The sequence below is a fragment of the Enhydra lutris genome, unplaced genomic scaffold (assembly GCF_002288905.1).
Source record: "Enhydra lutris kenyoni isolate GAN:26980312 unplaced genomic scaffold, ASM228890v2 scaffoldscaffold38, whole genome shotgun sequence".
Classification (NCBI taxonomy): Eukaryota; Metazoa; Chordata; class Mammalia; order Carnivora; family Mustelidae; genus Enhydra; species Enhydra lutris.
Genome location: NW_019154122.1, coordinates 1277437 through 1301761, shown reverse-complemented (window position 1 = coordinate 1301761; position 24325 = coordinate 1277437). Strand labels below are relative to the sequence as shown.

General features: G+C 43.2%; 1 protein-coding gene across 1 annotated transcript; it reads right to left on the bottom strand.

The window, feature by feature from the left end:
• Positions 1–10678: 10678 nt before the first annotated feature.
• LOC111154681 (SYF2 pre-mRNA splicing factor) lies at positions 10679–16422 on the bottom strand. The gene is made up of 7 exons (XM_022514502.1): positions 16348–16422; positions 16015–16128; positions 14442–14567; positions 13856–13973; positions 13347–13437; positions 12185–12283; positions 10679–10984 (listed from the first exon to the last, which is right to left on the bottom strand). Exons 1-7 carry the CDS (start codon positions 16372–16374, stop codon positions 10819–10821), a joined length of 741 nt encoding a protein of 246 aa, XP_022370210.1. The 5' UTR covers positions 16375–16422; the 3' UTR covers positions 10679–10818.
• Between the last annotated feature and the right edge of the window lie 7903 nt (positions 16423–24325).

The following is a 24325-nucleotide window of genomic DNA, read 5'->3' as shown; positions in this document are numbered from 1 at the left end:
CCATGGCCAGTCACATGTGTCTCTTGGGAATCTGTTTTGGCTGCTTTGTCTTCTCAAGGTGACTCCTGGAAGTCACACCTAAGTGAGTTTCATGAAGCCTGCATATCACAGAGACCCTCCCAACTCAATGGAAGTCTTCTCATGATACAGTTACAAACAGAAACTATAATGGAGATATCATTCTCATATCACAAAATTCACTTTTTACAGCACATAGTTCCGTGGTTTTAGCATATTCCCGGGGTTGTGCAACCATCGCCACAATACAACTTTCAAACATTTTCATCACCCCAAAAGGAAACCTCATACCCATTAACATTCACTCCCCATCCCACCCTCCCCCACCCCTGCCCAGCCCTGGCCACCACTAATCCACTTTCTGTCACTATGGATTTGCCTACTCCTGACGTTTTGTATAAATGGAAATGTGTGTGGTCTTTTGCGTCTAACTTCTGTCGCTCTCCACAAGATGCTTTCAAAGTTCACCCATGGTGTGGCCATTGGGACTCCATTCCTTTTTACTGCTGAGTAATATTCTATTACATGGATGTACCATATGTCATTTATCCATTCATTCTGCTGATGAACACTTGGATCACTTCCGCTTTATAGCTCTTACGAAGAATGCTGCTGTGAACGTTTGCTTACGGTTTCTGTATGGCAACATATCTTCATTTCTCTTGGGTACATACCCGTGAGTGGAATTGCTGGGTCACAGAGTAACTCTACATTTAACCTTTTGGGGAACCACCAGACTGTGTCCCAAAGCTGCTGCACCGTTTCGTGCCTACAGAGTATGGAGGGTTACAACTTCGCACCGTATTCCTGCCCACAGAGTATGGAGGGTTACAAGTTCTCCACATCCTCCCCAGCACCTGGTGCTCTCTATCTCTGGTTTGAGCTATCCTAGTGGGTGTGAAGTGGTATCTCATTGTGGTTTTATTTTGCATTTCCCTGAGGGCTAAGGGTTTTAAGCATCTTCTCATATGTTCATTAGCTGTCCGTCTATCTTCTTTAAAAAGAGTATAGACATACAGTTCATCATATCTGTGTAGGCTCATTTTGCTGAAAAGTTTTGTGAGTCTACAGTAAGACATCAAAATCCTTTTTTCCCTAATAATGAACAAAGTAGTCTTAAAATCTGGTTAATTCACATGCATTGATTGCCTATATCCACAACAAAGGAAAAGATGATTCTGTTTTCTCAGCCACTGAAGTCCCATCACTGAGTATGTCTGGCAGGAAAAAAAAAAATCAGTCTACTTGAGCAAAAGTCCAAATAGAATTGGCAAAAAGTTTAAATTCTGAATGACTTATAGAATTTCCTTTTCTTTTTTTTTTTTTAAGATTTATTTACCGATTTTAGAGAGAGAGAAAGAGCGTGGAGGGGAGGGACAGAGGGAGAAGGAGAGAGGGAATCCCAAGCAGACTCTGCGCTGAGCGTGGAGCCCAACATGGGGCTCAGGTCCATGACCTGAAATCACGACCTGAACCAAAACAAAGAACTGGACACTTAACTGACTGTGCCACCCAGGTGCCCCAAGAATTCCCTTTTTTTCTTTTACATGTAGTAACTAAAACAGCTTACTGTGTATTTTAAAATCATACATTTTCAGTGAGCCTGACTGGCTCAGTCGAAGTGCATGCAACTGGATCTTAGGGTCATGAGTTCAAGCCCCATAATAAGTGTAGACATTACTTCAAGTAAATTGATTAAATGAAATTACAACATTTCTCACTTTTTAATTTATCTATTAATGTTTGTTCTCCTGAGTTGCTATATGCCAACTGTTATACTAATTCCAACAATTAGTTCATTTAAACTTTACAAGAACCCTATGAGGTTAGCAGCATATATTAGTTATCTATGCTGTGTAGTAACTCATCCCAAAATTTAACAGCTTAAAACAACCACTGTAATTCATGACCTCTCATAGCTTCTGTGGGTCAGCATTTGGATAAGATTTACAAGATGGCTTGACTCTGCCACACAAACCTGGTGCCTCCATCATAAGACTCTGAGGCAAGGACTGAAAAATCCAACATCACTCAAATATCTGGCAGTCGATGTTGTCTCCTGACCGAGACCTTCACATGGTGTATCCATGTTCTTCACAACATGGTGGCTGGATTGGTTCCAAACCAAGCATCTGAGAGAGAGCCACGGGGAAGCCGTATATTGCCTCTAGGACCTAGCCTTGGTATTTCACTGGCATCACTTCCATCGTAGTTACAGAGCTATACTCAAGGTCAAGGGAAGCAAACACAGGCTGTCCCTGCTATGGATTATATGATGCACTGTGATGATTAATCACACGGTGAATTTGATTGGGCCACAGGATGCCCAAATTAAGCATTATTTTGGGGTGTGTCTGTGAGGATGTTTCTAGATGAGATCAGCATTTGAATCAGTGTCAAATACCTTCCCCTCCCGAGGGTGGGTAGGCATCATGCAATCCATTGAGGGCCTGAACAGAAAAAAAAGTAGAGGAAGGGAGGATTCATCTTCTTCCTGCCTGCCTGTTGAACCTGGACGCCAGTCTTCTCTGCCCTTGAGCTGGGATTTACGCGATGGCTCCCCTAGTTCTCAGACCCACAGACTTGGACTGCATTCCACCACTGGCTTTCCTGCATCTCCAGCTCACAAGCAAAAGATTATGGGACTTCTCAGCCTCCCAAATCACATGAGCCAGATCCTCATCCCACCTCTATCTCTACACACACTTACATGTGTATAGATTTATGTAGATTACACACAGAGAAGCACATACACACAAAACCACACATACATGTGTGTGAGTTCTTTTTCTCGAATACACGTACCCCCAAAGTTCCTATGTTGAAGTCCTAACCCCCACGCCTCAGATTGTGACCTTATTTGGAAAAAGAGTGTTTACAGAGCTAATCTAGTTAAAATGAGGTCATGAGGGTGGGCCCTATTTCAATATGAGCTGGTATCCTTATAAAATGGGGAAATTTGGAGACAGCTGTGCTAACCAGGAAAACCCCACGTGAAGAGGAAGGGCGGAGATGAGGGTGATGGTTCAACAGGCCGAGAAATTCCAAAGATCACCAGAAAAACACTCAAAGCTCCACAAGAGGCATGGAGCAGCTTCTCCTTCAGGGCCCTCAGAAGGAACCAACCCTGCTGGCCCTTTGATCTCAGACATCCAGCCTCCAGCACTGTGAAACAATACATGTCTGTTGTTTGAGCCCTTCTCCACCCCAGCATGTGGGAAACCCTAGCAAAGAAGTACACTAGCCCTCGAAGGAGGACCATCCCCATTATGGTAGGAAGAGCTGGTGGAATGGGGTAGACGTTGGTGTGGCCATCTTTGGAAGCTACGATCTGCCACAACCCGTCCTCTGGCCAACAAAAGTTTACAGCCCTCCCACAGGCAAAGTATGCTCATCCTCGCCCATAAAACCACCAAGTCTCACCCCACCACAGCACCAGCTTAACATCCAGGATCTTGCCCTGTAAATCAGGTCTGGACAACATCGATGCTCCCAGAGCGCAGTTAAAGAGCACAGTTCCTCTTGATCTAAAAAGCCATCCATTGGGGCGCCTGGGTGGCTCGGTGGGTTAAGCCTCTGCTTTCAGCTCAGTCATGGTCTCGGAGTCCTCGGATAGAGCCCCGTGTTGGGCTCTCTGCTCAGCAGGGAGCCTGCTTCCTTTCCTCTCTCTCTGCCTGCCTCTCTGCCTACTTGTGATTTCTCTCTCTGTGTCAAATGAATAAATTTAAAAATCTTAAAAAAAAAAAAAAAAGAGCCATCCATTAAGGAAACAGATGGATTATCTCTCCACCCCCACAGGCCACATGCCATGGTGGGACAGGTCACTGAAGTCTTCTCCTTTCAAAGTAATCCTCACTCTCCTGAAGAACCTGGAACCATCATCTCCCAAATGACATCAAGGGTCTCTTTCGGTTTTATTCTCCCCTCATCTCCTCCTCCCTCGTAGAATTAGACGATGTTGAAATTGGAAATCAGTGTAAAGGTGAAACCAAGCCCCACACACAACATGGACAGATCTCACTCTAGACACAGTGTTGGGTGAAGAAAGTCAGGACCCAAAAGGGTAGATACTGTAGGGTGTGATTTATAGAAAGATCCAAGGCTGGCAAACGGCTCTAAAGTGATAGAAGGCAGAATATTCATTACCCTTGGGGGTGGTTTGACTGCAAGAGGCCGTGAGGGACCCTTCCATGGCTTGACCTTGTTGGTGGTTGCCCACATCTACAAATATGTAAAGACTCATCTAGATAGGCCCTCAAGAGTGTGCACTTTATTATATGCAAATTAAACAGATTTTTAAAAAGAGGTTTAAGATAGTTCCCATGGTTCCCATACTTAAGGATTTAATAAACCAATCAAAATCCACACACATACCGCCAGACTGGAGGAAGTAATTTTCTACAACGACTATGGATTGATGTAACTCGAAACAAAATGTTTGCTTGTTTCTTGGATTAAAAAAAAAAATACAGAACTGGGGGCACCTGGGTGGCTCAGTGGGTGAAAGCCTCTGCCTTTAGCTCAGGTCATGATCCCAGAGTCCTGGGGTTGAGTCCCGCATCGGGATCTCTGCTCAGCAGGGAGCCTGATTCCCCCTCTCTCTCTCTCTCTCTCTGCCTGCCTCTCTGCCTACTTGTGATCTCTATCAAACAAATAAATAAATAAAATCTTTTAAAAATGGAAAATAATACAGAACTGACTGGAAGCTATGCTCCGTGAACCCCACAAGAGGGCACTAAACAGCCCCCTGTGATCTCAGGGCAGTGTTCAAAGGTCCGGTCTCTCAAACCCCACACACTTTCGGCTTTGGGTGGGTCCGTGTGCACAATGGCCTCTGAGCAACAGGAGAGGGCTAGGCCAATCCTTCTTTCAGGGCCTCTATTATGTTAAATAGAATGAGAAATGCCAAGACAGGATTTTGTAAAAATTCTGGTATATTTTAGATGTTTTACATGTAACCATTACACCTACGTGATAAATGACGTATGTACGGAAGATTTCATGCATTCTAGGCTGTATTTCTGAGATTTGGGGGTATTTTCTGCATCTCTTCCCAGGGGGCCATTTCCAGCTGAAGAAACACACCTGCCCCTCCCAACCTATCACAGACACACGCGTGCGTGCGCACACACACACACACACACACACACACAGGAGATGTCAGTATCTCCTGGTTTCTCATGGGCTCCAGCCTCCAGAACTCCCAACAGCCTGTAGGTTTCCAAACAAAAATCTGCCAACCTCATCTAAGGGGGCAAGACTGGATCCAAAGCTAAACTATTCATCCAGAATGTCAACATTTTTAAGGTTAAGAGTGTCTTGGGTTTTGTCTTTGTGGTTTTTTGTTTGTTTGTTTGTTTGTTTGTTTTTGAAATGATTCAACTGTATGTTCTGGTTCTATTGTAGCAGAAAGCCAGGTGGGACCTCTGGTCCTCGGATCCCTGGGTTTTGCAAGTAGTTGTCATTTGTCGGAAGCTGGATTTTGACTCTAACTGCCTTGGACCGAAGAAGCAGCCCATGGAGAGCACAAAGTTAATCTTGCATAAATGATGTGCTTCTGAAGAGAGTCCCGGAGGAGTACGGCCAGGGCGTGCAGAGCACACTGGGTAGCTGTTACCAGCTGTGCTGCAGGAGGGGGAGAGGGAAGGGGGCCTCCACGGCTCAAGGCTTCCTGTCACTTCAAAACTTCAGACCGGCAAGAAGAGGAAGTCTTTGCTGCCAATACTCTTGGGGACAGGGCGGACGTCACATGGAACTCTTACCTCCGAGATTTCTGAATATTCAGGTTTGCATTGTCTTGATTAGGAAGTGAGAAAAGAGAAAAGACCATGTATAGGAGATGTCCATGAAGACGATCATATTTATTCATTTTGTAATTGCTGTTATAACTCGCATCGATCCCGCTAGTAACCAGGCATTGGTCCAAGCACGTGACACTCCCAACAACCCTCTGAGGTAGAGATTATGAACACTTTAGGAAGCTGAGGGAAAAGGAAGCACGAAGGGGGTGGGTGACATTATGGACCTCATCATGACACCCCCAAGAACACGCAGAAGCCCTAAGCCCCAGTGTTTATATTTGGAGACAGGACTTTTAAGGACATCATTAAGGTTGAATGAGGTCATAAGAGCGGGGCCCTAATCTAACAGGACTGGTGTCCTTATAAGGAGAGGAAGTGCCACCACGTGGACGTGGAGAAAAAGCCACATGAGGACACAGCCAGGCAACCGTGTGCAAACCAGAGAGAGAGTCCTCAACACCAGCAGCCCCTTGCTCATGGGCTTCTAGCCTCCAGAACTGGGAAAAAATAAATTTCTGTTGCTTACCACCCCCCAACCCAGGCTGTGGTGTTCTTTTCCAACAGCCCTTGCAGACTGATACAAGGTCCTTTGCCCAAGATCTTTTGTCTGGCAAAAGGAAGAACTGGCATTTTAATCCAGGCCATTTAATTTTTTTTTTAGATTTTATTTATATATCTATTTTAGAGAGAGAGAAAGCCTGCACCTGCATGTGAGTGGGTGGGTTAAAGCAGAGGGAGAGGGAATGTGAAGCAGATTCTGCGCTGAGCGTGGAACCCAACGTGGGGCTCAACCCCACAACCGTGAGATCATGACCTGACCCTAAACAAAGAATTAGACACTCAATGGACTGAGCCCCCCAGGTGCCCCCCAGGTCACTTTAATCCATGGATGTCTCACAGCGCCACTTGTCCTGGTGGAGTGAGGAGAGCCCTCCTGGGGAACAGGAGAATAGTCACAGGGTCCTCACCAATACGCACAGGCACTTACTCTGCACCTGCCCTCTGCACTAAGCACCTTGCGTGGATTTTCTGTTTAACACTAACAGCAATCCCAGGCAGCTAGTGCCATGATCGTCCCCATTTCTTAAAGCCATAAGAGGATTCCAGTGGGGGCAAACGCACTCCAGAGCCAACATGGAACATTACACTGTTCTGTAACTAACTGCAACTACAAGAGATCATTCTGTTTGGGTCAACTCCACCACTTGGCCAAAAACCGTTCAACTCCGTCCTGCAAGTGAGATAACATAGCTGAGTCAAGTAATAATGAAGCCCACACTGAGAAGGCCATTGAAATAAATGAGCCAAAGAGGAAGGTGTTTCCAGTAAGCCATCACAGCGTTGGTAGAGAAAGGGCCAAGTGGGAAGGTGGCCCTGCCCTAATGGGCAGGGGCGGGGAGAAAGAGGAACTCTGTTAGAAGGACATGACCCAGCCAGGACTATTGGAATGGGATGATGAACAGGGCAACTCTTCCTGCTCCCTTTGAATATACAATGGCTAACAGGGACTCAAGAGCAATCAGGTTGGGATCCAAGGGCAGGGGATTCCTAATATTGTTTCTGTTTCCCACCACATCCATCTAGAGAGAAAGTCATCCCCATTTCCATTTCCACCACTGTCCTCTATGTAGGCCCCCCTGAGAGACCTTATTTCCTTGTTCAAATGCTCAATTTCGTCAGTCACATGGATGGAAGGGCTGGTTTAAAGCATCTCCTTGCTGCTCGCATAGCATTTCCCAAAGAGCAAGATGTGTCCCACAGGTGGGCACAGGTGAGAGGATTCTTTTGCAACCTGGCGACTGGCAAGTGGAAAGCCTCAGCACAGTGCTAATGTGCTTTCACAGCAGCTCTCGTGTTTGCTCACATTTGAACAGACAAGACCAGACTTCAGATCCGGAGCCTCCAGTGGGCAGCCATGTTTCTGCCTTTTGCAAACTCCAAATGACACATTTAGATCACACAATTCACTGATGCTCTGCTCATGTTTTTGAATTCTTTTTTATTCTCTTACTGCATTTTAGATGGTTCCTGTTGCTTTGTCTTCAAGTTCACACATCTCTTCTCTTCTGCGATGTCTCATCCGCGGTTAAACCCACCTGGTGTATTTTTCACCTCGGATGTGTAGTTTTCATGTTGAGAAATTCAGTATGGGTCTTTTTTATTATCTGTCTTCATGTCTCTACCTTTTTGATCATGTGCAGAACAGTTACAGTAACTGTTTTGTCTCCTAATCCAAATGTCTATATCATCTCACACATTGGGTCCAATTTTCCAGTTTCTCTGATTAGATGCTAAACATTGTGAATTTGGTGTTTTTGGGTCCTGGAGGTTTCTATGTTTTTTAAAACCAATTATTCTTGATCATTCTGGAATGCATTCAAATTACTTGGAAAGAGTTTGATTCTGTCATATCTTAATTTTAAGTTTTTAGACAAGACCCAAGCAGCATTTGGTCTACAGCTCATTTTCTCCACTACAGAGGAAAACCTCCTCAGTATTCTACCCCATGAATTATGAACTTTTCCATTCCAGCTGGTGGATAACCGCTATTCCTGGCCACATGTGAGTGCCAGGTCCTATTCCCCCCACTCCATTTGGGGAGTTCTTTCCTCCCCCATCATTTCACACACATGCTGATCTTATTCTGGCTCAAGCTGAGGGGGGGGGGGGGGGCTCTGTGCATTTGCAGAGTTCTCTGTGGGCGGCTTTCCAGAAAGGCAATGTGAGCCCTTGCCACCGTGGTCTCCCCAGGCTTCCAGCTCTATCTCAACTAAGGGAGCCGCTGGGCTCCACCTGGCTTCTCCCTCTGCACACCACAGCCTGGAAGTTCTTTAAAGGCAGTGAGCTGGAGAGATCATAGGGCTATCCTTGTTTGTTTCCCCTCTTAGAGTCCACTGGCCTTCCTTGTCTGACTTCTACTATCTTGAAAACTTGTCTCATATATACTTTTTTTTTCCAGTCATTTTAAGTGGTAAGGTAAATCTTTTGTTTCTTGTCAGTCCATCTTGGTTGGAAATAGAAGTCCCCTGTTCACTCCTTCAACTGAATTTTATAATTTTCTTCACGTAGGTCTTATGAAAACCTTCCAATTAAATTTGTGTCTAAATAGCTAATTTTTATTGTAACTATTTCCTCTCATCTCCATTCCTACATACTTATTTCTAGACTGGATAAGTTGTTTCTGTAATGTTTACACACGCATATTGACTTTTGTATATGTAATATTTATCAACAGACATCCTGAAATTGAACTGTGCATTGGTCATAAATTTACTCAGTCGCAAGAAACAGGAAGAGACTCCTGGAGGTAGTGTATCTACTTGGCAATGTCAACAGGGACTCAAGCTCTGCTCCACACTCGGCACACTGACCTTTGTCCTCATACTTGTTACCTCACAGCACAACATGGCTGCTACAACCCCAGGCCTCAGGTCTGTGATCCAAGCAGGAAGGAAGGGGGAAGCTGGGAGTAGCAATTCCCCTACCAAGAAAGCAGAGAGTTTCTCAAAATAACTTAGTTGGTGTTCTATTGGCCAGAACTCTAACTAATCTGACCACATATATCAAGTCAATCTGGAGAAGCAAATGTTTAGCTGGAAATTTTACCACAAACTCACAAAAAAATCAAGGTTCTGGTGGGTAATGAAAAACTGATAATTGCTATTGGACATGTAACTAACAGGTCTATAAGCTACTCTTGCATTCTTAGAATACACCTTGCTGGCTTATAGTGGACTATGCTTTTAAATACATCTGACATTTTGACTCTTTTTTAAAAAGCTATTGCAACATTCAGGATCAAAGACTTGAACTTAGTGTAACGGAAAATGAAACATACTCAATGTATGTTGAAAGGCAGCATCAAGGCCCTGTAATCAGACCTACCTGCACACAGAAATGCTAGAAGCAGAAACAAAATGAGCATAGAAAGTGCTACATAAATTCTAAAAGGGAATAATCACCAGTGGTATTTAACATTAAACTGTCTTTAAACACAAACGCTCATACATTTGTGAGATTTTTTTCTCTTTCAGATTTGGAAATGTCCTCATTTTAAACAACACATAGAAAAAATTATACCAATCTTTCTCTCTGGACTTTTTTATTAAAATATCGTTGTATAATAGTATAGTGGTCTTTATCTTTCAGTTACTGATAGGCAAAATCATACATTTAATATTTGCTTCAAAATAACATGGGACTCATGGAGGGGAAAGGAGATAGAAGTGAAGATGAAACAAGACTGGCCAAGAGTTGATTACTGAAGACAGGTATTGGGTATATGGAATTCATTGTATTCAGTCTTCTTTTGACTGTTTTGACTTCCCCATAATCAAAAAAAAAATTTTTTAATGTTTATTCAATGAAAGCACATAATCTTGCATATATATACAAATGTATAAATATATAAATTCTTGTTTTAAATGCTAGTGCTTCATAGGGATTCTATATCTGCTTTTTATAAAAGGAACTGTACATGGTCAATAATCACAGGAAGATAGTTCTGCTGCTTCCTGAACTTGGTCATAAAAGGCCATGGGTAGAGAGAGACAGCCCACCAGTAGCCACGGCCATGTTCCTCCTCATTATACTTAGCCTCCGAGTCAACCTCAGAAGTTGCTGAGTCCAGCTCTAGCTTTCATCAAATTCCTAACATTCAAAGCAATGACTGCATTTATGTATGATGCCAACAATCTTAAGCCCAAGATGCTTCAAAGATTAAATAATCATACCCATTTAAAATACACAGAAAAATAATTAGTATTCATACAAAGTAGATTTTTTACAAAGTAAGTACACTACCTCTTAAAATACATCTTATATCCAAGCACAGAAATGTGGAAATATACATGGAAGTGTACGTTTAAGAAAAAGCATTTATTTCTAAATGCTGAGTGGGAAGGCATAGTAGACGGGAGTCCTGGTTTCCTAGTAGAAATCTGAAGAGAACTTCAATTTCCCAGCATTCTCAAGCTTCTGAAAACAGTTTCTAAAGGGATTAGACTGCTGTTCCTCTTTCCAAATTCTGTTTAATTTCAGCTGTATATTTCCCATAGAACCTTTCTGCCTTCTTGTTGAATTTGGCATTCCTTTCATTAATGTAGTCGATGTCTGCATCATCATTATAAGGACGTCTCCGGCTATACTTGTCTCGTTTTTCAATTCTGGAGAAAGTGAAAAAAAAAAAATTTTTGTTTTTAAAGGCAATTCTGGGGACACCTGGGTGGCTCAGTCGGTTAAGTGTCCGCCTTCAGCTCAGGTCAAGATCCCATAGTCTTGGTATCAAGCCCTGCACTGGGTTCCCTGCTCAGCAGGAAGCCTGCTTCTCCCTCTGCCCCTGCCCTTCCTCACAGCTTGTTCATTCTCTCTCTCTCTCAAATAAATAAATAAAATCTTAAAAAAAAAAAAAAAGGCAATTTTGATTTTTGTAGTCTTAACAAAACATGGCCAAATAGTTAAGAACAGAATTAGCGCACATAGAATAGCACATGTGAGGGGTGGGGGCTAGTTTTCATCAAGATCAAACTGTAGGGGCACCTGGGTGGCTCAGTGGGTTAAAGCCTCTGCCTTTAACCCACTCGGGCTCGGGTCATGATCCCAGGGTCCTGGGATCAAGCCCTGCATCGGGCTCTCTGCTCAGCAGGGAGCCTGCTTCCCTTCCTCTCTCTCGGCCTGCCTCTCTGCCTACTTGTGATCTCTGTCAAATAAATAAATAAAATCTTTAAAAAAAAAAAATTTTTTTAAATCAAACTGAAATTGCTAATTGATAACACAACCCTGGGTACAAACCCTGAAATTCAATAAATACAAACTCATCCTTGGAATGCTTCTAAAAAGAGCAATGATACACTGTTGCCAATGGACACAAGAAGTTCTACCCAGAAGAAAATTACAGTACTTACATTAAGTAACAGCCACAGCTAATATGAATAGAAGACACATTATATACCAGATAGTATTTTTAATAGTCATATGTACTAACTTCTAAAATATAATTCTGCTCTAATATTCATCCATATCAGTATTAAGAAACACACAATATAACAAGGGTACATTTACTGGAACATTCATACTTCTTCAAATCAAATAATGGAATAGTTATGAAGGTCAAAGCCCTTTAAGAATCATTTTCTTTGGACCTTCCCCTGCTTCAATTATGACAACTCCATTTCAGCGATATTTTGCGCCTGCTCCCAGATCATATGGATTCGACTAGCACATGCCATCCGTACCCAAAACCACTACAGACACTGAGTCAGAAATAAGCAGGAACAGTATCCGCTCTTTCAATTCACTCTAAACACTCTAGGTCCATTTTGTCGTTAAAACATTTGAAAGTTCAGGCTGCTGAACTGAGTACTCACTGTTTTTCCAGATCCATGACCATCCTATCAACCTCTTCTGTGGAAGGCACGTGTGTTCCATGAAGAAGGCTGTTGGATGTTGGGAAAAACTCTTCTCCACTGAAAAGAGAGCAAAACGGACTTAAAGTAACACTAGACAGTTCGACATCTGCAAATTTCAAACCAAACTACCACTCCTGGTGAGCAATAAAACACACACATTACACATTACATTATATATATTAAAATACATACAATGTTGACTGTGGGATCCTACCTTATCTTTTATTTATATATATATATATAAAAGCTAAAATTGGAAGGGACCAAAGATATCCCCTACCCCAGCACATTCATTCTACAGATTTAAGAGTCAAGGGCCAAAGGTTAAGGGACATGCTTCTCAGTTCATCTTCTTTCTCTCCCCACTAATGCACAAGGGTCAGCAAACCACAACACCAGCTTTTACAAACATCTTACTGGGCCCCAGACACACCCACTCATTCATGTATCCTCCATGACTGTTTTCACATCACAGCAGCAGTGCAGAGTAGTTGTGATGGAGACCAAAGAGCCCACAAACCTAAAATCTATGCAGAAAATGTTCACCCAGGGGCACCTGCGTGGCTCAGTGGGTTAAAGCCTCTGCCTTCAGCTTGGGTCATGATCTCAGGGTCCTGGTATGGAGCCCTGCATCGAGCTCTCTGCTCAGCAGGGAGCCTGCTTCCTCCTCTCTCTCAGCCTGCCTCTCTGCTGCTTGTGATCTCTGTGTGTCAAATAAGTAAATTAAATTTTAAAGAAAAGAAAAAAAAAGAAAAGAAATTGTTCACCCATCTTGGCATTAAAGCATTCAGCCTCCTAAAACATCTGACTAACTACAATAATCTGGTTGTTAAACTCTCAACACCCAGTCTTCGAATGCCCAGCTGGAACAATAACCAGGGGTTAGCTGAACTGCTGTGGAGTGAGCAATAAACAGTACGGTCAAGACCAGAAAGCATTCATAGGCAGCTGCTGATGACCATGACCTAAGCTTTAAAGTGTGTTTGTATTTATGTATATGTGTATGTATGTATACACCACACACACACACACACACACACACACACACACACACACACACACATGCCCTTATGTCCCTTCAGAATTAACAAAGGACCTGCATTAATTAATGTCAACTTACTGTTTTTCTCTCAGTCTCTCATAGGTTTCCATGTCAGGTTTGATCTGCTTGGTCAGCCGATGATACTGGCGTAACTGGGCAGCAGCATAATCTAAAGATAAAAAGAGGGGAAAAAAAACAAAGATAAAAGGAGAATCGGAGAAGATAGATGTCCCTGTTTTGTCATTACGATCCAGAGAACATCAAAATCATTATTAGTAATATCTGCACAAGACACTAAGCATAGCTTCTACCCTGAAGATGCTGAAGATACAGGCTTTTGCTACTTTTACCACAAAGAACAAAAAAATGCAGCTGGCTGAAGTACAGCCTTTTTTACTTCTGCCCTAAGAGATGTATTTGTATATTTCTTGGGTTTAGACCTCTTGGAGAATATTCTTGGACATAACCTTCTTTTCTTTTTTGGTGGGGGGGGGGCGGTGCCCATGGATATCCTTTCTTAAAACCAGAAACACTGAAGGTAATGCTAATATACTGAGGCCATTTGGTCAAAGAAAGGCGAGCTTTACCTGAGAATCCCAGGTCAGGGTTTTTCCTCCTCTTCTTCCTCTCCCATCTTTCTGCATCTTCTGCACTGATCTCCAAAAGCTTCACTTTCTCATAGTCCTCCCCTCTTGCTGCACATTCCTAAGAGGGAAAAGAAGCTAATACCTGCAATGATGATCCAAGCAAGTATTGGATCTATTTTAACTCCAGGTTAAACAAAGATATCAGGCAATACTTTAAAACTAATGATCACTATTTGGAGGCAATCTGGGAACCTGCTACGGTGTGTAAGAGTGCGCACCTCAATTTAAAACACGTGTTCAACAGGCAGCAGGTGCCAGGTCCCCTTGGAAATGTTTTACATGCACTGACTCGTTTAATTTGTCAGAACTCAAATCATTATTATAGTCCCCATTTTACAAATGAGAAAAGAGAGGCACAGAAAGGTGAAATAACTCCCCCAAAGTGCTGCTGCTAGTAAACAGGAGGGCTACCACGTGGACTCCGGAAGTCTGCTCCACAGCCAGTGTACAAAACCAGCTATTACGGTCTCAGTACAACAGAATGACTGAATAAACCACTTATGAAGCCAGCAGAGTAGATCCTAACCTTCTTCTTTTCTTCTTCCTGTAGCTCCCATTCTAGACGAGCTTTTCTGGCTTCCCAGTTAGCAGGTAACTTAAGTCTTTTATCTTCTTCAACAACTTCCTGGTGATTTAATTTACGAGCTTCATTCTAAATCCATAACACAAAAAAAGTTTGTCAGCTGGAACATGAAAATAAATCCAAACAAAATCTTGCCCACTTTGAAAAGGGTCAGGTAAGACACATTAACAAGGGGACTCCGTTTTATCCTAAAAGCAACAGATAACCATCAAAGGATTTTAAGCAAGGGAATGGCCTAGTTAGGTTTTTTTTTAATTAAGGATTTATTTATTTGAGAGAGAGACAGCAAACAAGTGTGTGCATGCACAAGCAAGAGAGGGAGAGAGAATCTCAAGCAGACTCTGCAGAGCACAGAGCCGGATGCAGGGCTTGATCTCAGTATCCCGAGATCACAACCTGAGCTGAAACCAAGAGTTGGACGCTTAACCGACTGGGCCATCCAGGTACCCCTCAATTCTCTTTTAATCCTAATTCAAGCAAAAAACTTCAATTTGGGGTCGGAGGCTTTAACACTAATCTTAGTATCTCTAATCCTTTTCAAATCCCTTCTCCTTTTTACATATTTTAACAGTTTACTTTATGGCAAAAGAAAGGTATTTTCCATTTGACTTACTCTATGAAGAGTATGATTTAAAATGAATTTAAGTGGGGTGCCTGGGTGGCTCAGTCGCTTCAGCATCTGCCTTCAGCTCAGGTCATGATCTCAGAGTCCTGAGATGGAGCCCCACATCAGTCTCCCTGCTCAGCAGGGAGTCTGCTTCTCCCTTTCCCCCTGACCTTTCCACTCTTCTCCCCACCCGGCTGTGTTCTCTCAAATAAATCAAATCTTTTTAGAAAAAAAAAAAAAATCTTCTACTTAGGAGCAAAAGCCCTATCATAATCATCTAGTTTCCCACCAACTAGGTGAGCCACTGACACTATACACTTTTAGAGATGTGCTGATTAGGGCGCCTGGGTGCCTCAGTTGCTAGGCGGCTGCGTTCGGCTCAGGTCATGATCCCAGGGTCCTGGGATCAAGCCCCACATCTGGGATCCCTGCTCAGTGGGAATCCTGCTTCTCCCTCTCCCCCTCCCCCTGCTTGTGTTCCCTCTCTCTGTGTATCTCTGTCAAATAAATAAATAAAATCTTCTTAAAAAGAGAGATGTGCTGATTGTTTTTTAATGAACAGGCAACCAGCTCTCTTATTAACACGGACTAGTTTCTTCCAGTCTCTAGCTCCATATATCCCATAGGTAAAATGAAGAGTTTGTCAGACCCATACATCAGGGAGGCTGTTAAAAATAGAGACTCCCAAATCTAGCCCAGATTAGTTAAATCGGAAGTGGGTGAGGTTGGAGAAAGCATGTTACTTTCAAAGGTGATTTCAATCTGCTGCCAGGGTTGAGAACCACCGGGATAGATCCTTCTTCCAGTTCTGCGGGTCTGTGAGACACGGTTTTGCGGCTTCCTCGTCCCTCCACGAACGCGCACGGGTCTGCCAGAGCGACCAACCTCAGGGCCTCGGGGGCTACTCACCCGCTTCAGGTGCAGCTCCCGGAATTTGCGCAGCCTCTGTTCGCGCTTCTGGGCAGCCAGCTCCGCGGCAGCCGCCAGGGGCTGCTCCCTCTCCTCCGCGCTGTCCACCGACACCTGCGGCGAGGAGGAGTGAATGGAGGCCGGGTGGCCTGGGATGATTCCCCGCGGGTCCCGCTAGGCCGGACCGAGCCGAGGCCTCACACCCACTCCGAATTCACAGCGTCTTCGCCTCCCTGGCCCAGCACCCAGGCATCTCCCCACCTCTACCCTTTCGTGTTTTCCCGGAGCCTTCCCCCCAACAAAAAATCTCTGGGTAGAGCCGGCGGAACTTACCTTCTCGGCTAAAATCGCAGCCGCCATCACAATCTCTCTCTCTCCACTTCCGACAATAACACCTACCACTTCCGCCTGCCTGTGGCCCAACCCGCCGATACGTATTAAAAACCTCCCATAAGCCCCGCCCCTTCCTGGCGGTCTCAGGAGCTTGGGTCCAATCCTTGCTCCTTTTAACAGTGAGGAGTTTTTGATTGGGTAGGGCCTTGCGCAGCCGCAAAAGACCTCAGAGGCAAGGACGGGGAGCGGGGGGGAAGCGAAGGGGCTTGTGCTGGAATGTGCTAGGCGAAGGACGGCTGGATGGGACCAGACGAACTTGAAGCGGGGTAGAAAGTCCCAAGTCCATGTCACTTCTTGGAGCGAAGAGTGTTTGCCATCCACCTCTTGGCCTCAGTATCACCTCCTGCGAGATGGCTCTTCCTGGCCTGCCTTGTCTCATGTAGCCTCCAGTACTGTCAACAGTCACCATTTTCATTCTCTTGGGTAGTGTGAGATCCTTTCCTCGTCCGGTCGTTTTCTACCCCCCTTCCTCCGCTGCAGAACTGTGTAGTTTCCAGACAGGAGGGACTCCGTGTTGAGAGAACCTCCATTTTCCTTTTTAAAACAAATAGCTAATGAACTCTGGAACAGGGCAAAAAGGCATTTGAACTAGACCAGAAACAGCAATCGTTTTAGGAACAGCCCTTACTGTTCAACGGGGGGCTGACATCTGGCCTGTAACACTGTCAGTGTGGACTTTCCGAAGACGGAGGAATCCATGCATATCAGGGGTAGTTTCATTAGTTAACAACAGTAAGTCAGTCCATCCAAGTGTAACCCAGAGCTGTTCAGCCTGGGAGTACCAATTGACAATTTCGTTTTCTTTTTTATTCAAGTCATGTAATTGCCCCCCTTCTCCTTTCTCATAAAAGCCCCTTATTTTCCCTACACTTGTTTCCCCACACATTTTTCTGGTTGCTGCTGTAATCTATGCTGCCCAAATTGCAACTCCGAGACCCCAAATAAAGACCTTTGTTCTTTTTCAGTTTTGCCTTCTTTTCTCAGTTGACTATGGCATCAGAAGCAACACACCGCTCTGACTCCGGAGGCATGCTGGATTTGAGCAGGGTAACTTCCTGAGCATATTGTGCTCTAACCCCTCCCCAGTCCACTCCAGGTTCTGGTGGTAAAACCTCTTGGTTCCCAATCTCCCTTTTTTTTGGTTAAGGTTCAGTCCTAATTTCTTTGGGTGTCTTTCTGGTGCCAGTTTCTATCTGTGTGATTTACAGAGAGAGATGCTTTTCTCTCTGGTGATTGATTACGAAGTAGAGTGTTTGGTTTCAAAAATTGCTGCTGGAGAGCAATCCCCATCTGGAAGCCCAGCTGTATTTATGTTCAAATATTATGGGTCCATTCCTTATAAGTTTCAGTGTTGTCGGACCAATCGGACTGAAAATGACTTGTCCTTACTATGGCCACTTTGGGGATTGTTTGAGATTCCAAAATTAGTTTATTTGCAAGCACAATTGGAAAATGAAAAGAAAACCAAGCAACCAGGGGTGGGAGGTACATTTAAATTGGTCTTTGGAGCGTCCCAGAAATTAAATAATTCTAAACTTGCATCCTTATAAGAAAATAAACTTTCTAACATGAACTGTAACTGCTCTCAGAGAGTATCTAAACTATGAAAGTTTTACTACAGTCTTCTGAGCTAACTGCTGCAACTACCACTCCTCCTTCCACCTTTTCCCTCTGCTCTCCACCGATAAAATCCCAGTCGAGCTGAACTTCCATTCTATAATAACAACCCAGAGGATCCCCTAGGTTCTCCAGTCATCCAGACTCCTTCTAAAATTAAACCTAATGAAAGAGGCGCCAGGACTTTATCAGTTACTTACACTCCTTGCATGAATAAGGACTTTCCCAATGTCCTTGAAAACCCTCTAGGATTTGCTAAGGAATTTAATTTAGTTATTCAGATCTGCAAACCTGGTTATTCTGACCTTTACTGACTTATCCATATGCTTGTGAGTGAGGGTCATGCAAGGGAATGGATGGGGAAAATAGGCTGGACACAGCATTTTGATGATTTCTCTAAGCAAAAATGCTACAGGAAAAAAAATAAACACGCTTTTAAGCTAGCTGAAGAATTACATAAAACCGTTCTGGTGATTTTTCCAAAGACCACAGATCAGAGAAAAATTCAACAATGTACTCCACAGCCAGATGAACCTGGTTTTGATTATTATGATAGATTGGAAAAAACTTTTAAACAATACTCTGGTATTAACAAAATGAAACATCTTTTTTCCTTAATTGTCCTTTTTGCTTAACTCCACCTTGCTAACAGTTTAAAGGGTGAACTTGGTCCCTTTGGTAAATGACAGGAACTCAGCTGGACCACTATGGAGCCTCACGGTCTGGTTAATTTGGCTTATCAGTTATCTCACACCACAGAATGAGCAACAAAAAAGAAAGGACTCACAAGCCCAAGCTTCCCAGATCATGCATCTCCAATTCCAATTACAATTAACAACTCCGGGAAATCCCCAAAATCTTCAGGGTCTTTTTCCTGTCAAAGGTGTTTGCAATTACTGCAGAAGAACCTGGCCATTGGAAGAAGTCTTGCTGCCAACAAGACAAATTCAGCTTCAAGAGCCTCAGAACGCTTTCCCCCCTCTAAGGACACCAGCAGCTGGGGAAGATTGCTCATAGGACAGAACAGGGCAGCTCTGAGGAGGGGAGGTCCGGGTCTTCCCATGACCTCAAACTGACACCGTAGAGGAAATAAATCTTGTTACTGGGAATGAGGCGACAGGAGATCTTACAGACACGGAAGCAACACTGTCAATTTTCAACCCCACCAGCCCCTCTGTCTCCCTTCATCAGAGTACAGAAACGTTACAAATGTTGGGCTTGACTAATATCGCATGACAGTTTTTAAATCCCTGCCTATCCTTTTTTCAGCTGGGGCCTTTACAAGGCACTCATCCATTCCTTCCAATCCCTACAATTGCTGCTCACCTGTTAGGCTGTGATTTTCTGGAGATTTATCAGGCATACCTTTCCTTCTCTCAAAATGGGTAAAAGAAAATTTTTTTTTTAATGCTCTAAAAATAAATAAATAGAAAGGGAGTGCCTGGCTGGCTCAGTCAATAGAGCATCTGACTCTTGATCTCGGGGTCATGAGTTCGAGCCCCACTTTGGGTGTAGCGATTACTTTAAAAAGGTAGGGGGAATATTTTTGCAAATAGCAGAACAGCACACAGAAAAGTCTATACAAAAGAAGCCTACATCAACACTCTTCTTTCCTATAATTCAAAACCTACAGCACCCCCTCCTGGACACTCTCCCTGACACTCTTCTGTTCAAAAGTCCTAGAGACAAAAGTCCTAGAGACATCAGACGTATACACTCTGCCCCTCCTATCTAAGTGGTCAGATTGATATTAAACTACTCCCTAATATGTAACAATATTCTCTAAATGCTGAAGCCACTGAAGGGATTAAACCTGTAATCAAGGTGTGTGTGTGTGTATATGTATTGATTATTCCATGCACTCTAGTCCTTATAAAATGCCAATTTTTCCCATCTGAAAATCTCATGGCAGAGGATGGAGGTTTGTGCAGGCCCTTAGAGCAGTCAGTAATGTTGCCGTTCCACAACATCCACGCGTGCCTAATCCTCACACCTTACTTTCTGCTGTTCCTCCAGACAGCTAATCTACACAAGAGTGGATTCATGTAGTGCCCTCTTCATTATACCTGTGGACTCAGACCATTTTTATTTCCCATCACCTGGGAAGGAAAATAATATACCTAGACAGTTATATCTCAAGGTCACACTGGGAGCCCTACTTATGTACCCCAAATCTTTAAAGCAGACATAGCTGATGTAACCTCCCTTCAAAATTCTATTTATTACAATATGTGGGCCACCATCTTCTTTGCTCCCCTTCGTAAAGAGCTTGTTCAATTGACAGTATCCAACTGTTAAAACAGTTAGCTGGAAAAAGCAAAAGAGAAATCATAATTGAAAATGCCCTAAGTCAGGGGTGGGGGAGAAAAAAATAAATTAAAAAAAAATAAACTATCCTAAGTTAAATATTTGGGATATGTCATTAGTGACCAAGGATTTCTCTTCAATCCTGAAAGAATAAGAAGCATTGGCTCCGTTCCCCTTCCTCAAACCAAACAACAGTTGTGGGGATTCCAGAGACCAGCTGGATATTACCAAAACTGAATTCTTAATTTCTCTGCTAACCTTAAATTCCTTACTTAAGGCACTGTTAACCAGAACCCTTCCATTGGACTAAATGAAACCAACAGGCTTTTGAGAAGGCAAAACACCTTGCTCAGTCCATGCTCTGGGGCACCCCAAATTGTCAATTGCCCTTCGTCCTCTTTGTTCATGATCACAAAGCTAATGACAGAGACATGGAGACCAGCACGGGTCTCCAGGGTACTCCAGTACCCAGTGGCTGAAGGACTGCTACCCTGCGTGAGAACTCTAGCAGCCACTGCTGTTTTCTCAGAAGACACAAAAGAAGCCATCATGAATTTCTCTAGATCATTTAAGTTTCATGTTTGGTGAAAGCTCTCATCCGCTAGCAAATGAACTTCCTCTGACATTCTCCTGCTGTCACTTTCAAACATCTCTATCACCAAGTGTCACTCTTTAAACCCTGCTACTTTTTTTTTTTTTTTTAAGTAATCTCTACACCCAGTGTAGACTCACAAGAGATCTTGATCTGGGGGTTGTAAGTCCAAACCCCATGCTCCACTGACAGGAGCCCCAGCTGGGCATCCCTAAACCCTGCAATTTTTTTTGCCTCTTGCCCCTGATGAGATTCCTCATGACTACATTACTATGACTGATCCACTGCTGACTCGTAGACTAGGTCTTCAAAAAAAAAACCTATCATAAAGGCTGAATAATTGGGTTCAGTGGTAATTCTTATTTAAGGGATAAAATGGGAAAATACCAGCAGGATACGCTGTAAGCAGCTACAGAGATAGTTAAGGCTAATGCCCTACCTAGGCCCCTGCAGCTCTGTATGTTGAACTGTTTTCATTTCTCTTATATAGTTGACATACAATGTTACATTAGTTTCAGGCGCACGACATAGTGATTCAACAAGTGTATAGGTTTTGCTGTGCTCACCAGAAATGTATCTACCATCTGTGACCACACAACCCTATTACAAGAAGACTGACTACATTTATTCCCTATCCTGTACCTTTCATCTCCGTGATTCATTCATTCCATAACTGGAAACCTCAACAGGCTGAACTTTCGGCCTGAGCTAGAGTTTGCATTCCGGCAAGAGACAAATGTCTGATAGGATATACTGATAGCAGGCATGCCTTTGTGTCACACGTGGTTTTGGTATGCTTTCAGAACAACAATGATTTTTAACCTCTTCTGGCCAAAAGATTAAAAATAGCTTTTATGTGTTAGAATTATTAGATTCTATACTATTACCAAAGTCATTCGCTGTAATTAAAAGTCCTGGCCACTTTGTAACAAACACGGAGAAAACCAAAGGAAACCATATACCACACCCACAGCAAGAGCTGTGGCTTTACAAAGCTGGTCTACTCTAAAAGGAATGTTCGCTTCAACCGCTATTGGTGATTGAAAACAAATAATCAAGGACACTCAACAGAACGCCACCTTTAAGGAAAAGAAAAGACAGTCAAATCAAATTGCAAATTTGGCTCGTTCTATCTTTGGTCTGGGTCGGATGGACTACCTGTCCTCCCTGATTAGCAAGGAAACTACTCCAAAATTCATTCATGAAATGACCCACTGACCCACTGGTCACAGTGCACCCACTGGAGCACAGAAAAAAATGATAAATTGAGGAAAACAATACTTTTTGTACCCTTCCCACAAAACTGCATCTGAAATCTATCAGCATTGTCCAATTTATCCAAAACATAATTCTGGGAAACCTATTCACAGCCCTGTGGGGCATTTCCCACAGCCTTCAGGACGCTTTGAGGTATGCCAATCAGATTTTATCCAGCTGCCACCTTCTCAGGAATGTAAATATGGGTTGGTAATGATTTGTATGTACGCCCATTGGGTAGAAGCCTTCCCTTGTCACAGAGCCACTGTATCAGCAATAGCCAAGTTATTGTCAGGAAACATCACTCCCAATGAGAGAATCCCATCTGAATGGCACAGCAATCGGCAGACCCATTAGTGGGCAAATAATTAAGACAATTTTGATATTTGATATTTTACATTTTCTTTTTTTTTTTAAGATTTTATTTATTTGACAGAGAGAGACACAGTGAAAGAGGGAACACAAGCATGGGGAGTGGGAGAGGGAGAAGCAGGCCTCCTGCCGAGCAGGGAGCCTGATGAGGGATTCGGTCCCAGGACCTGGGATCATGACCCAAGCCAAAGGCAGATGCTTAACGACTGAGCCACCCAGGCACCCCTATTTTACATTTTCATTAGTAATCAGGATTGACAGAAAAGACAGATGGTATAATTAAAACTCAACTAGCTAAATTCAGAGAAGCCTTCAACTTACCCTGGCCTAAGGAACTGCCAATTATATTGTTAAATTTAAGGTCCATACCTTTCAAAAAACAAAGTATTGTCCTTCGAAGTAGTAACTGGGAGACCTCTGAGATTAAGTTCAGGAATTCACGAACCTTTATTAATTAAAGGATAAATACTTGAATAAAGGCTTTAAGAGGCCTTAAAGAAAATGCGTGCCTTGGTAGAAAAGTTCTTCCACAGAGCTCGCCCAGGAGACAGACATCCTACAGCACTGCCTTCAATCTGGAGATTATCTCCATTAGAAAAGACATCTCCACAAGGATGCTTTGTAGCCTCAATGGAAAAGAGACAACCAGGTTACTTTGAACAAATCCTTGTGCAGTTAAACTCAAAGGTATTGATTTTTGGGTTCATGGTTCTCATTTAAAGAAAGCTCTAATATGAGGTGGGCCACCCTTCCCTAACAGAGAATTAAAACTTATGACATCTCAAAAACAGATGACATCTGAGTAGAGAGCTATCCCAAGACTCTGGACCAGGCCTGTATATTACAATTTCAAAAAATTTTTTTCATCATACTTTATATTCTCTTATTCCTCTTATCCTATGATTATTATGCCAGCTGTACTGTCCAAAGTTTTATTCACACATGTGACCCTGACCCTTGCATTTCTGATTACAGAAATACTTGTCTAAAGTGGGGAGTTTTATGAATACTTAGGTGCCTAAATATATTTATTTATTTAAGGAAACTTGAAGGCTATATGAGCATTTTATAGGATGATTAAGTCAGTTGAAATATCTGCGATATTACTCCTTCCGATCGGAATTCTCATGACTTTTGATCTTTGACACAGGGTCAGGTTTCTCTACTGGTGGTAAAAAAATCTCCTTTTCATAAACTCCAGTTCTTTAGAACTGATTGAGGTTAATGACAGATACAACCTTAGATCACTTTGTCTCACATTTGTTTCAAAAGCCCTGGAGCTCTTGTGTTAATTTTCCCAATAGAGATGAGAAATAAATCCACAGAAAACTCACAGCCCAAGTACAATCATGTAATTTTTAGAAATCATTTGGTTAGGTGTCTCTTTATCCTATGGTGTCCAGTCATGGGACGGACAACTGATGGAAATGTCTTTCTGCAGTAGGCCCACTAATTTGCCCAAAACAAAAATCAATCCGACTGCTGCATATGTGGACAGCTTCCTCTCTCTAGCTTGTTAGAATTACCATGGTGGATATTACCACTTTCTGGGGGGAGACTGGAAGGTCCTAAAGCAACACATTAAGAAAGTACATGTTGGGCGCCTGGGTGGCTCAGTGGGTTAAGCCGCTGCCTTCAGCTCAGGTCATGATCTCAGGGTCCTGGGATCGAGTCCTGCATCGGGCTCTCTGCTCAGCAGGGAGCCTGCTTCCCTCTCTCTCTCTCTCTGTCTACTTGTGATCTCTCTCTGTCAAATAAACAAATAAAATCTTT

Bases quoted from the DNA above. Each gene is read 5' to 3' on its own strand.
- LOC111154681 (XM_022514502.1), bottom strand. From the start codon at position 16,374: ATGGCGGCTGCGATTTTAGCCGAGAAG. The intron at 16,129-16,347 runs GTAAGTTCCGCC...TCCTCGCCGCAG, and splicing joins CTGCGATTTTAGCCGAGAAG to GTGTCGGTGGACAGCGCGGA. The intron at 10,985-12,184 runs GTGAGTACTCAG...CACTTTCTCCAG, and splicing joins GTCATGGATCTGGAAAAACA to AATTGAAAAACGAGACAAGT.